At 37.6% G+C, this 13612-nt stretch overlaps 1 protein-coding gene across 8 annotated transcripts in view; it reads left to right on the top strand.

Moving 5' to 3' along the window:
* TMEM161B (transmembrane protein 161B) overlaps positions 1–13612 on the top strand; it is a 75208-nt gene that overhangs the window by 50764 nt on the left and 10832 nt on the right. For 7 of the 8 annotated variants that reach the window (XM_005905816.3, XM_070373106.1, XM_070373107.1 and 4 more), the window contains one exon: positions 13150–13301. In XM_005905816.3, coding sequence (XP_005905878.1) covers positions 13150–13301 — 152 coding nt within the window. The remainder of the gene's footprint in view (positions 1–13149; positions 13302–13612) is intronic. The other variant, XM_070373111.1, reaches the window with a different exon arrangement.

Raw genomic sequence — 13612 nt, 5'->3', positions numbered from 1 at the left:
CTTTTGGAGATCTTCTATGACATTAATACTGTCAAATTATTCACCTTTCAGGTCAGAAACCTAGCATTATATAGGGAACTTAAGTGACAAGTAGGACTGTTTTTTTGTTTATTAATTTATAGTCAAGTATGACTTTTTTTCTTTCAGCTAGGAAATGGTAATTTTTCTTATGAATCTAAAAATATAAGGCTAACTTTCATTGTTTTGCTTTATTTTAATCAGAAGATTAGTTAATAGTTTTTTGTTGTTTGCTTTTATTTTTTTTTAATAAAGCCAATATCTTTATGCTTTCAAAAATCTGGTCATCATTTTTCCACAGTCTGATTAAGTTGAGGCTGGCTGTAAACTATTTTATAGGATGGGTTTAAAGTTGCATAATAGTTTTTGGCTTTTATTTATCTGAGAGAATTTTAGGTTTGTTTCTTTTCTCTTTAACTAAAATAAAGTAATTGAAGTTTTGTCTCTAAGAAAATATGAAAAAATGTTTTAGTTAAAAATTTATCGAATTTTGTTGGTTTTTTTAAACATTTGAAGATAGGATCAGATTATTATAAGAGGATTTTATTTGGTAGCTCTTAAGGATTATTACTTTATTTAATTTAGTTTTTAGTATCTGTTCTATAGCAGAACCTTAGAGTTTCTAGATTTCTCTGCAGCAAGAATGCAAAGTATGATGTGATTTTTGAGTATTTTGTTTGCCTTTTCTTATGGAAAACTAGATGTGATAACTTTCATCATTTGAATAGGAAAAAACATTAGGTTATTGTTAGTGTTCCCCAAGAATATAATCTTTCACAGATTAGGAAAACTTTCCGTTTACATGCAACTTGTTTACAGTGGAAATGTGATCTGTTTTTAAAAGGTAATCATACATTTTGTGAAAAGGTAATCATACATTTTGTGAAGAACTTTTGAGAAACATCTGTGAAAACCTGTTTATTCCTTAGGATACTGTGCAATAGATTTGTGTATTGGCAAAAAAACTAGCAACATTTCATATCAGAATATGATTTCTTTGTATTTCTTTCCTTCTCAAAAGAGCATCTAAACATATTGTTGAATAACAATATGAGGTTAAGGTGTAGAATACATTTTCTTAATCCGAGAATTGGGTCTTAAAGGTGTAAATTAAGTTAAAACATGGTAGTACTTTAACACATCTATGTTATTAAAGCTGTTATCCTAGATGAGAGAAATTTGCCATTTTTAAAACAAAAAATTAAGCCTGTTCACTATTTGAAAGCTCTTATCTCCAGCTCAAAGGTAAGTATATTTAAAATACTTCCTACTAAGTAAATCTGCCGACCTGTCCTTATTCTGTTCTTATTTTTGTATTGGCAACTATAAATTATGGCCTAATTACAGTATGAAAAGTGTTGACATTAAATTAGAACTTTAAAAATGTCAAGCACATGATAGCAAAAATGTATTCCATCCCTAACTGGACATGGAACAACAGACTGGTTCCAAGTAGGAAAAGGAGTGCATCAAGGCTGTATACTGTCACTCTGCTTATTTAACTTCTATGCAGAGTACATCATGAGAAACGCTGGGCTGGAAGAAGCACAAGCTGGAATGAAGATTGCTGGGAGAAATATCAATAACCTCAGATATGCAGATGACACCACCCTTACGGCAGAAAATGAAGAGGAACTAAAAAGCCTCTTGATGAAAGTGAAAGTGGAGAGTGAAAAAGTTGGCTTAAAGCTCAACATTCAGAAAACTAAGATCATGGCATCTGGTCCCATCACTTCATGGCAAATAGATGGGGAAACAGTGGAAACAGTATCAGACTTTATTTTTCTGGGCTCCAAAATCACTGCAGAGGTGATTGCGGCCATGAAGTTCAAAGACACTTACTCCTTGGAAGGAAAGTTATGACCAACCTAGATAGCATATTGAAAAGCAGAGACATTACTTTGCCAACAAAGGTCCATCTAGTCAAGACTATGATTTTTCCAGTATTCAAGTATGGATGTGAGAGTTGGACTGTGAAGAAAGCTGAGCGCTGAAGAATTGCTGCTTTTGAGCTGTGGTGTTGGAGAAGACTCTTGAGAGTCGCTTGGACTGCAAGGAGATCCAGCCAGTCCATTCTGAAGGAGATCAGCCCTGGGATTTCTTTGGAAGGAATGATGCTAAAGCTGAAACTCCAGTACTTTGGCCACCTCATGCGAAGAGTTGACTGATTAGAAAAGACTCTGATGCTGGGAGGGATTGGAGGCAGGAAAAGAAGGGGACGATAGAGGATGAGATGGCTGGATAGCATCACCGACTCGATGGACGTGAGTTTGAGTGAACTCTGGGAGTTGGTGATGGACAGGGAGGCCTGGCATGCTGTGATTCATGGGGTTGCAACGAGTCGGACACGACTGAGCGACTGAACTGAACTGAGCTGAATGGGACCGGATGCCATGATCTTAGTTTTCTGAATGTTGAGCTCTAAGCCAACTTTTTCACTCTCCTCTTTCACTTTAATCAGGAGGCTTTTTAGTTTCTCTTCACTTTCTGCCATCAGGGTGGTGTCATCTGCATATCTGAGGTTATTGATATTTCTCCCAGCAATCTTGATTCCAGCTTGTGCTTCTTCCAGCCCAGCATTTCTCATGATGCACTCTGCATAGAAGTTAAATAATCAGGGTGACGATATACAGCCTTGACGTTCTCCTTTTCCTATTTGGAACCAGTCTGTTGTTCCATGTCCAGTTCTAACTGTTGCTTCCTGACCTGCATATAGGTTTCTCAAGAGGCAGGTCTGGTATTCCCATCTCTTTCAGAATTTTCCACAGTTTATTGTGATCTGCACAGTCAAAGGCTTTGGCATAGTCAATAAAGCAGAAATAGATGTTTTTCTTCATGACAAATAGATGTGGAAACAGTGGCTGACTTTATTTTTCTGGGCTCCAAAATCACTGCAGATGGTGACTGCAGCCATGAAATTAAAAGATACTTAGACCTTGGAAGGAAAGTTATGACCAACCTAGACAGCATATTCAAAAGCAGAGCCATTACTTTGTCAACAAAGGTCCGTCTAGTCAAGGCTGTGGTTTTTCCAGTGGTCATGTATGGATGTGAGAGTTGGACTGTGAAGAAAGCTGAGCGCCAAAGAATTGCTGCTTTTGAACTGTGGTGTTGGAGAAGACTCTTGAGAGTCCGTTGGACTGCAAGGAGATCCAACCAGTCCATCCTAAGGGAAATCAGTCCTGAATATTCATTGGAAGGACTGATGTTGAAGCTGAAACTCCAGTACTTTGGCCACCTGATACGAAGAGCTGACTCATTTGAAAAGACCCTGATGCTGGGAAAGATTGAGGGCAGGAGGAGAAGGGGATGACAGAGAATGAGATGGTTGGATGGCATCACAGGCTCAATGGACGTGGGTTTGGGTGAACTCCAGGAGTTGGTGATGGACAGGCCTGGCGTGCTGCGATTCATGGGGTCGCAAAGAGCTGGACATGACTGAGCGACTGAACTGAACTGAACATTCTGTTTATTTCAGAAATGAAGATCTTATAAAGCAAAATAAGCTAGCATTTAAAGGAGGTGTTCTATTCAGGTAGAACTGAGGGGTTAATTAAGAGGCTTTTTAGTTCCTCTTCCAGAGAAGGCAATGGCACCCCACTCCAATACTCTTGCCTGGAAAATCCCATGGGCGCAGGAGCCTGTTAGGCTGCAGTCCATGGGGTCACAACGAGTCGGACACCACTGAGCAACTTCACTTTCACTTTTCACTTTCATGCATTGGAGAAGAAAATGGCAACCCACTCCAGTGTTCTTGCCTGGAGAATCCCAGGGACGGAGGAGCCTGGTGGGCTGCTGTCTATGGGGTCGCACAGAGTCGGACACGACTGAAGTGACTTAGCAGCAGCAGCAGCAGCTTAGTTCCTCTTCACTTTCTGCCGTTAGAGTGGTATCATCTGCATATCTGATATTATTGATATTTCTCGGCAATCTTGATTCCGGGTTGTGCTTCTTCCAGCCTGGGATTTTGCATGATGTACTCTGCATATAAGTTGAATAAGCAAAATGGCCATACACAGCCTTGTCATACTACTGTCCCAATTTTGAACCAGTCTCCTGTTCTATGTCCAGTTCTAAGTGTTGCTTTTTGACAGGTTTCTTAGGAAACAGGTAATTTGGACTGATATTCCCATCTCTAAGAACTTTCTGCAATTTATTGTGATCACACAGTCAAAGGCTTTACACTTAAGAGATTGTAAATATACTGTTCTGATTTAAGTGGAGGCTTGTGAACTATTGGATGAAAGCTTGAACCTTTGGCCCTAGCCAGAGTGTGGTATTTTACATCAGAATATTTGTTTGAGTGTTTACATTATGGGTTATGGAAAGGTTTTGTTCCAGTATGGCGTTCAATAAGTAATTGGTTTGAAGATTTTTCTAGTATGAATTCTGGATGTAGGCATTATAACATTTTAGGTCTTTGTGGTATAGTGTTATATTAACATATTAATGATATATGATTATACTTCCCACCTGAATTTGATTGCATCTAATTTTGTTGTTTCTTCCTTTAGTGTTGATATACCTTGTAAGTTATTTAATGATTCTGTGGTATCAAAATTTGGCAGTAGGTGTAATCTTTGAGAAATTTCCTTTTGGTCATTTGATACCATTTCTGGCTGAAGATGTTATTTTGCTTTTTAGTGTAAGTGAAGGAGTTTGAAATTGTCTTCTTTATAGACTCTTGTATCCATTTTCAGTAAAAATGAAGCAGTGTTTTTCCAACCTAGACTTGGGGTCCCCCAGGCAATGAGAGAAATCATAGCTAAGTCTCAGAAGCATTTCTTTTGTGGTGTTTGGAGTTTTTATGTTGTGTTTTTAAATATTGCTCCTTTTTCCTTATTATCTCCTAATATGTAAGCCCTTCTTCAGATTGCCAGTAAAGAGATGGACCCATAGTGTTTGGTACTAATAAAATGAACCACTAGCTTTCTTTGTGTTATTTTTAAGTTGTGGCAAAGAGATAGATAAGGAGCATGGGATTCAGAATATCCTGGAGAGAAAAGTTTGAGCACCTGTTTTCTAGGATGTCTTTACCACTTTTTTTACAATTAGTTATTTGACTGTGTCAGGTCTTAGTTGCAGCACACAGGATCTTAGTTTCCTGACGCAGGATCCTTCATGCAGTGTGGGCTCCAGAATGTTTAGGCTCAGTAGTTGCGGCAGGCAGGCTCTGCTCTTGGCATGTGGGATCTTGCTTCCCCAACCAGGCATTGCAAGGTGGATCCTTAACCCCTGGACCACCAGGGAAGTCCCGTGTCACCACTTTTAAACAGTGTTTCATGTTTCATAAAACTCCATCTTGCATGTTAAAAGTTAGATGAAGTTAAAGACTTGTGAAATTGTTCTTATCTTGCTGTCTTAGAAAACTTGGTACTTTACTTCGTTATAAGAAAAGGTACAGTTTGCATGAGGAATAGAGCCAGTAGTCCTCTGTTCAAAAATCAGATATTTTCCCTTTGTTATTTGCATTCATATTTTTTACACTTAACCTGGCTTCAGCTCTTACTGAAGTGATTTATATCACTTCTTAATCATAAGTAAAATTAAGTTGTGCTTTAAAATTACATAATTTTAAAAATAATTGTGTATGGACTCTTATAATGCTGTTCTCTCCTCTAAGGAGTTCAGAATATTAACCAGGGAAGTCTTAACTTTGTAGTTTTTCTTTATTAATTGAATTACCAAAAAAAATCAATCATAATGTAAATTTAAACTGCAGTGTTTATTACTTTAGTTAATTAGAAAATTTGGAGTAGGAAACTATTCCAAGAGCTTAGATTATGCAAGAGGGCTTAGAGTTATGCCTTGTAACCTTTTTTTCTGTCTGCACTGGCAGCTAACTCCTCTCGGAAGCACCTTTCATTACATACAATATATCTTCACCCAGGTTAATGGGATGGGTTTGCACTGAGGGTGAGGCAGGCCCTGCCTTTATTTCCTCTAGCTGGAACTGGCGTTTACTGTCATTTTCTTCCTGGATACCTAATCTTCCTAATTTTTTTTTCCCCTCTAGAGTCTTTCCAGTTTAAGCAACTGTAGACTATCAATGTCTTTCATTTAAGAGCATAACTGCAAGAACTCTGAAATGAATGATATTCTAATTGAAAAGGAGAAAAAATAGTAATAGGATGTGTATGCAATGATTAAGTTATAGAGAAGTTTTAAAAGTTCACTTAATCTTTAAATGACATGGAAACTAAATGTGCTTTGTTAAATACCCATTAATCATTTTAATTGAAATTAACATCCTATCAATTTGACAACCTTGCTTAGGCTTAATGTAACAAAATCATGCCAACTTCTACAGTGATGCAGTATACTCTTAGTGCTTATAAATGATTTAGTAGCTGTTAGCCAAAATAGGAAGTGGATTGACAACTATGTTTAGGGAAAAACTTAGAGAATAATGTTAGATGATTTAAGAAAGCATTTTGAAGGAATAGCACATGGAAGTACCACAGAATTCTACATTACAAAGTAAGAATTAGAGTGTAAATATCACTCTTTAAATTCTTACTGTAATTTGCAAAGATTGTTAGTTTTGCAGATATATAAGACTTGTAAATTTATTTCCCTTATTAGAAAATAATTTGGCTTCCCTTTTCTCCTAATGTTCAGTATCATAGAAAAACTGACATCTGTTATTATGAGGTTTAAGCTCTTCAGTACAGTTTGAGATATCTGTTTATTGGTTTATAACCAAGAGTCCTGCAGAGTTAAATTGAGCAAGACTGTGTCAGGGTGCTGAGTATTTGGTTAGGGAACTAATGTAAACCAGTGGCATTTGCTTGTTTATTAGTTTTAATTTTTACTTTAAAGAAGTAATTGGCTCAAATACTTGACCATTATACATATATATAACCTGAGTTATGGTGAACATAAGACATTTAGAATGAAAGTAATGTGCCTGGTAAATGTCTTCAGAAGGTGTATGCTGGAGCTCTACAGTATATGTATTTCTGATTATATATGTCCTAAAACATGTATTTGTTATTACAAAGTTGAGATGTTTTTAATCAAAAAGTGCAGAGGTTGTCATCTAGCTTTTCATGCTTGGTTTTCTCTTGTCTGGAAAGGAAATCAGGTATTTCATAGAATGTAGCACTATAACTAATATCTTTATAATAGCCTGTAAGGAAATATATTAAAAAGTTGAAATAAGGACTTCTTGGTTGCCCAGTGGCATAGACTCTGCACTTCCACTGCAGAGGGCGCAAGTTCAATCTCTGGTCCAGAAAGTTCCACATGCCATGTGGTATGGCCAAAAACGAGTTCAGGTAAATTGCTAAGACAGCAGTTTTTAGATGGTACCTCCAACTTGCATGTAGATTGTATTCTGAAATGCTTGGAAATAAAATAATCTTTTAAGCAAAATAATGCTAAAAGGCATTTCCTCCCAGATTAGCCCATGAAAGTTCATTTGATCTGTAACTAGCACATACGGCCACATTATTTTTCAAAGAAAATAATGCTTTTGCTAATAAGTAGTTAGGAAAATAAATATGAGCAAGTGTTTATCTTGAATCATGGTATTTGAGAAAAAGTAACAGAGGTTCATGTGAAAGGAAGATTAGCTAGAGTGGAATTAACCGAGGTGTGAACAGTGAAAGTTGAGAGAGGGGATAATACTGCCGGAAAAGTGACTAGGGTGGTTATTAGTGATACTTCCCATCACACACTTCTGAAGGGCTGATTGCCCCAGGAATAGAAAAATGAGCTATTCTTGTACTTCATTTTTTTTTTTTTTTTGACATTTAAAAGGGGGAGCTGTCTTCTAAATAAGCTTTAAGAATACAAAGCCCAAGCCTTTTAATTTAGAATATCCTTTAAATTTATAACCCCAAGTGGTAAATAATTTATATTTTTGTTATTACCACGGATGAAAACAGATCTTAGAGTAAAACGTCTTCTTTCTTGTTTTTCACTTTGAGTATATTATCCCAGAGAGTTACTGCTCTTGATTGTTGTTATTGTTCAGTCTCTAAGTCGTGTCTGACTCTTTGCGACCCATGGAATATATAGCACACGAGACTCTTCTGTCCACTTTCTCCCAGTGTTTGCTCAAACTCATGTCCATTGAGTCAGCGATGCCATCCAGCCGTCTCATCTTCTTTCACCCCCTTCTCTTGTCCTCAATTTTTCCCAGCACAGGGTCTTTTCCAGTGAGTCGGCTCTTCGCATCAGGTGGCCAGAGTAGTGGAGCTTCAGCTTCAGCACCAGTCCTTCCAGTGAATATTCAGGGTGGATTTCCTTTGGGATTGACAGGTTTTGATCTTTTTGCAGTGCTAGGAACTCTCGAGTCTTCTATAGTACCACAATTCGCAAGCATCAATTCTTTCACATTCAGCCAACTCTCACATCTGCATATGACTATTAGAAGAACCATAAGTTTCACTGTACTGACCTTTGTAGGCAAAGTGATATCTCTGCTTCGTGACTGCAGTCACAATCTGCAGTAATTTTGGAGCCCAAGAAAATAAAATCTGTCACTGTTTTCACTTTTTCTCCATCTGCCATTAAGTGTTCGGACTGGCTTGCTAGCATGCGTAATGAGCACAATTGTGTGGTAGTTTGAAGATTCTTTGACATTGCCCTTCTTTGGGACTGGGATGAAAACTGACCTTTCCCAGTCCTGTGGCCACTGCTCGGTTTTCCAAATATGCTGACATTCTGAGCGCAGCATGTTAACATTATCATCTTTTAGGATTTTGAATAGCTCAGTTGGAATTCTGTCACCTCCACTAGCTTTTTTCGTAGTAATGCTTCCTAAGGCCCACTTTGACTTCACACTCCAGAATGTCCTAGATGAGTGGCCACATGGTGGTTATCCAGGTTATTAAGACCTTTTTAGTACAGTTCTTTGTATTATTGCCACCTCTTCTTGATCTCTTCTGCTTCCATTAGCTCCTTACCTTTTCTGTCCTTTATCATGTCCATCCTTGGATGAAATAAGTGTTCCCTGTGCTGTGTGCTTAGTTGCTCAGTCGTGTCTGACTCTGTGACCTTGTGGACTGTAGCCCGCCAGGTGCCTCTATCCATGGGATTCTCCAAACAAGAATATTGGAGTGGGTTACCATCCCCTCCTCCAGGGGATCTTCCCACCCCAGGGATTGAACCCAGGTCTCCTGCATTGCAGGTGGATTCTTTACTGTGTAAGCCATCAGGGAAGCCCTCTAAGAGCTGTAATAATGGTAGTTATTATAGAGGGGCTAATACATATTCTTATGTTCACCATAACTCAGGTTATATATATGTATAATGGTCAAGTGTTTGAACCCTGGATATCTCCAATTTAAAGGTCTATTAAAGGTCTATTTAAAGGTCTATTAAAGCATAGAATTAATACTGTTTCAGCTTACCTGGATTACCATGTAAAACATTATGGCAAAATTTGTTATTGGTTAGGTACCTACTTTATTTTGGGGGGCTCCAAAATCACTGCAGATGGTGACTGCAGCCATGAAATTAAAAGATACTTCTTGGAAGAAAAGTTATAGCCAACCTAGACGGACTATTAAAAAGCAGAGACATTACTTTGCCAACAGAGGTGTGTCTAGTTGAGGCTATGGTTTTTCCAGTGGTCATGTATGGATGTGAGAGTTGGACTGTGAAGAAAGCTGAGCACCAAAGAATTGATGCTTTTGAACTGTGGTGTTGGAGAAGACTCTTGAGAGTCCCTTGGACTGCAAGGAGATCCAACCAGTCCATTCTGAAGGAGATCAGCCCTGGGATTTCTTTGGAAGGAATGATGCTAAAGCTGAAACTCCAGTACTTTGGCCACCTCATGCGAAGACTCATTTGAGTCATTTGACTCATTTGAAAAGACCCTGATGCTGGGAAAGATTGAAGGCGGGAGGAGAATGGGATGACAGAGGATGAGATGGTTGTATGGCATCACTGACTCAATGGACATGAGTTTGAGTGAACTCTGGGAGTTGGTGATGGACAGGGAGGCCTGGCGTGCTGCAGTCCATGGGTTCACAAAGAGTCAGACACGACTGAGCAACTGAACTGAACTGAAGTACCTACTCTGTGCCAGTCACTTTTTGGTGCTCCATCTGAGCAGTGAACAAGAGACAAGAATTATTGATAGGAAGTTTACATTCTAGCAGAGATTTATTTCAACTTGCATTTGGAAGATCAAAAAAATCACCTGTCTTTATTACCTTCAAGTTGGCTTACTTAGGGTAGATGCCTATAGCTAGAGCAGCTGGGACTCTATTTACATTTATATCCAGTATCGTAGGTAGGATCCTAATAGAGAATGCATAGTAACTATATTAGCATATTTTGAATAGAATCAAAGGACAGCTTCCTTTTAAAGTGGAAGGACAAGGGTCCTTATCCTTGCTTATCTGTTCCTGAATAAGAATTCTTCTGACTATGAGAATGTTTGAACAAACCATTTACTGCTGCCAAGGCAGCTCTATTTTAAAATGATTTCATGTGTTATTGCTAAACTATCTTGTATCCTAGGTGCTTTAAGCATTTCCGTAGACACAGTATACAAAATTGTTAGCTTAATGTACTCTGGATCCAGACAACTTAGATTTAAATCCCAGCTGCCTCTAATCTAGGTTTATGATCTTGGTCAAGTGTGTGCATGCGTGCACAGTCCCTGGGATCACGAAGAGTCGGACCTGACTGATGTGACTTTGCATGCATGCATGCACGCACTTGCCCAAGATCACGCAGCTAATCCCTTATCAGTCACATCATTTGCAAATATTTTCCCCCAGTCTGTGTGTTGTCTTTTTGTTTTGTTTATTGTTTCCTTTGCTGTGCAAAAGCTTTTCAGTTTTAAGTAGGTCCTATTTATTTTTGCTTTTATTTTCATTATTCTGGAAGATGGATTTAAAAAGATTTTGCTGTGATTTATGTCTGAGAGTGTTCTGCCTATGTTTTCCTCTAGTAGTTTTATAGTGCCCAACTAACGTTTAGGTCTTTAATCCATTTTGAGCTTATTTTTGTGTATGCAGTTAAGGAATGTTTTTATTTCATTCTTTTACATGTTGCTGTCCAGTTTTCCCAGCACCATTTGTTGAAGAGACTGTCTTTCCATATTTGTATAGTCTTGCCTCCTTTGTCATAGATTAGTTGGTGGTTTTGGTGCATGGGCTTATTTCTGGGTGTTCTGTCTGTTCCACTGACCCCGTATTTCTATTTTTGTGCCAGTACCATACTGTTTTGATGATTGTAGCTTTGTGGTATAGTCTGAAGTCAGGGAGTCTGATTGCTCCAGCTCTGTTTTCCTTTTCAAGATTGCTTTGACTATTCAGGGTCTTCTTTGTCTCCATACAGATTTTGAGATTTTTTTGTTGTAGTTCTCAAGAAGATGTGGTGTGTGTACACACACACACACACACACACACACACACACACAATGGAATATTACTCAGCCCTTAAAAAGAATGAAATAAGACCATTTGCAGCAACATGCATGGACCTAGAGAGTGTCATACTGAGTGATGTAAGATGGAGAAGGAGAAATATCATATGACATCCTTTATATGTGGAATCTAAAAAGAAATCATATAAATGAACTTACTTACAAAACAGAAAGAGACTCATGGACTTAGAAAACAAACTCATGGTTGCTGGGGGGAGGACATAGTTAAGGACTTTGGAAAGGTAACACACACACTGCTCTATTTAAAATGGATAACCAGCAAAAACCTCTTGTGTAGCTCATGGAACTCTGCTCAGTGTTACATGCCAGCCTGGATGGGAGGGTGAATGGATACATGTATGTGTGTGGCTGAATCCCTTCACTGTTCACCCTAAACTATCACAACATTGTTTATTTGTGATAATGCTATAATTAATTGGGGTTAACTGCTATACCCCAATACAAAATGTTTTTGGTGTTAAAAAATAAAAATGAATGCTAGCGTGGATTCCCACGCCCTCTTCCAGGGAATCTTCCCAACCCAGGGATCAAACCCTTGTCTCTTATGTCTCCTGTATTGGCGGGCGGGTTCCTTACCACTGGCACCACCTGAGAAGTCTGAACCTGCCTATGCCACAGTTTTTTTTAAATCTGGAAAAGTAGTGATAATAGTTGGCTAATGTAGGGATGAAATGAAATAATTGCTGATGCTTAGCACTTGGCAAGTACTAAATGACAGCTATTATTATTTTCCATGCTTGACATATAATTTACGTAAAAGTTGCTTTTCTAGATTTTTTGGCAAACAACTTATTTTGTTGGGTGGGTTTATGCTTTCCAGGAGAACAATTTGATATAACAGAAATCTGGATTCTAGCTATGGATCATCCACTGATCTTGATTTGATGAATTCTTAAGGGGGGGTCAGCTGGATGGCATCACTGACTCGATGGACGTGAGTCTGAGTGAACTCTGGGAGTTGGTGATGGACAGGGAGGCCTGGCGTGCTGCGATTCATGGGGTCGCAAAGAGTCGGACACGACTGAGCGACTGATCTGATCTGATCTGATCAGATAAAATAATGTATTTAGTATTTTCATATAAAATTTAAATATTTTAAAATAGGTGAGCATGTTGAGTCTTTGGTTGATTTTGAGTACTCAACAGAAACCTGTTTTTTGTTTCATCGTAGTGTGAAATGGTGATCCCAGATGCTCAGTTTTTGTACCGAAGCTTACCAATGACTGTTACAAAAATTTTTGTAATTCTCAAAGTTTAAATTAGTGGATGATTTACAGATGATTCCTGTGATGTGTGTTCTAAATTCAAACTACTTGACAATCACGCCCAATAAAAATAAGTTCCCCAAGATGCTTTTCATGTCACCAAGACCCTATTTCATAAAATTATTGTAATAACCTCCTAATGAATTTGAGTTAGAGAAACTGGAAATACATTATTTTCTTAATTACAGTGTAGTATGTATATGTGCATGTTTTATTTTAAAATGTTACAAACTTCGCTTAGATTTGCTTTGTTTTTATGTCCTATTTTCTGAAAGACTATTCAGATTTTCATTAGTTTTTCACTTCCTTCCAAAAGACACCTTGTAGAGAAATATTGTAGAATCAAAATGAATGTTGTAGTCAAATTTTATTGGAGTTCAGGTCCTGTAAAGATGGTTGTGTTTAACTTCCATAAAGTTATTTGTTGTTTTTCCTGAACTTTTCCTTTTGCAGCAAAGTTCTATTTTCATTAACTACACACTATTTTAAAGTAGAAGATGGTGGTGAAAGATCAGTCTGTGTTACCTTTGGATTTTTTTTCTTTGTGAAAGCAATGGCTGTCTTGATTGTAACAGAAAACTATCTGGAATTCGGACTTGAAACAGGTAATAATTATATAAGTTCTTAAAATTAGGTTTATATTCTGAAATGTTCTAAATAATTAACCTTTATTATTCTTAAGATTTTTTTTTTAGCTAAGTTTTTTCTCGCTTTTTCCAAAAAATGCTCTCCCGTCCTCATTTTTTCCTTAAACTTAAATAAGTGTTTCTAATGTTAATGTTTACTCACATAGATAAAGATGCAGATTATAATGTAAATTATATGGAATGTATATATATATATCAAAGGGATGTTTTCAAAGGCTATTTCTCCTAATAACTAAATTTTATTGCATTATGACATACTAATTAGCACA

Source organism: Bos mutus, chromosome 7 (genome assembly GCF_027580195.1).
Source record: "Bos mutus isolate GX-2022 chromosome 7, NWIPB_WYAK_1.1, whole genome shotgun sequence".
Taxonomy (NCBI): domain Eukaryota; kingdom Metazoa; phylum Chordata; class Mammalia; order Artiodactyla; family Bovidae; genus Bos; species Bos mutus.
This window is presented reverse-complemented; position numbering and strand designations above follow the sequence as displayed.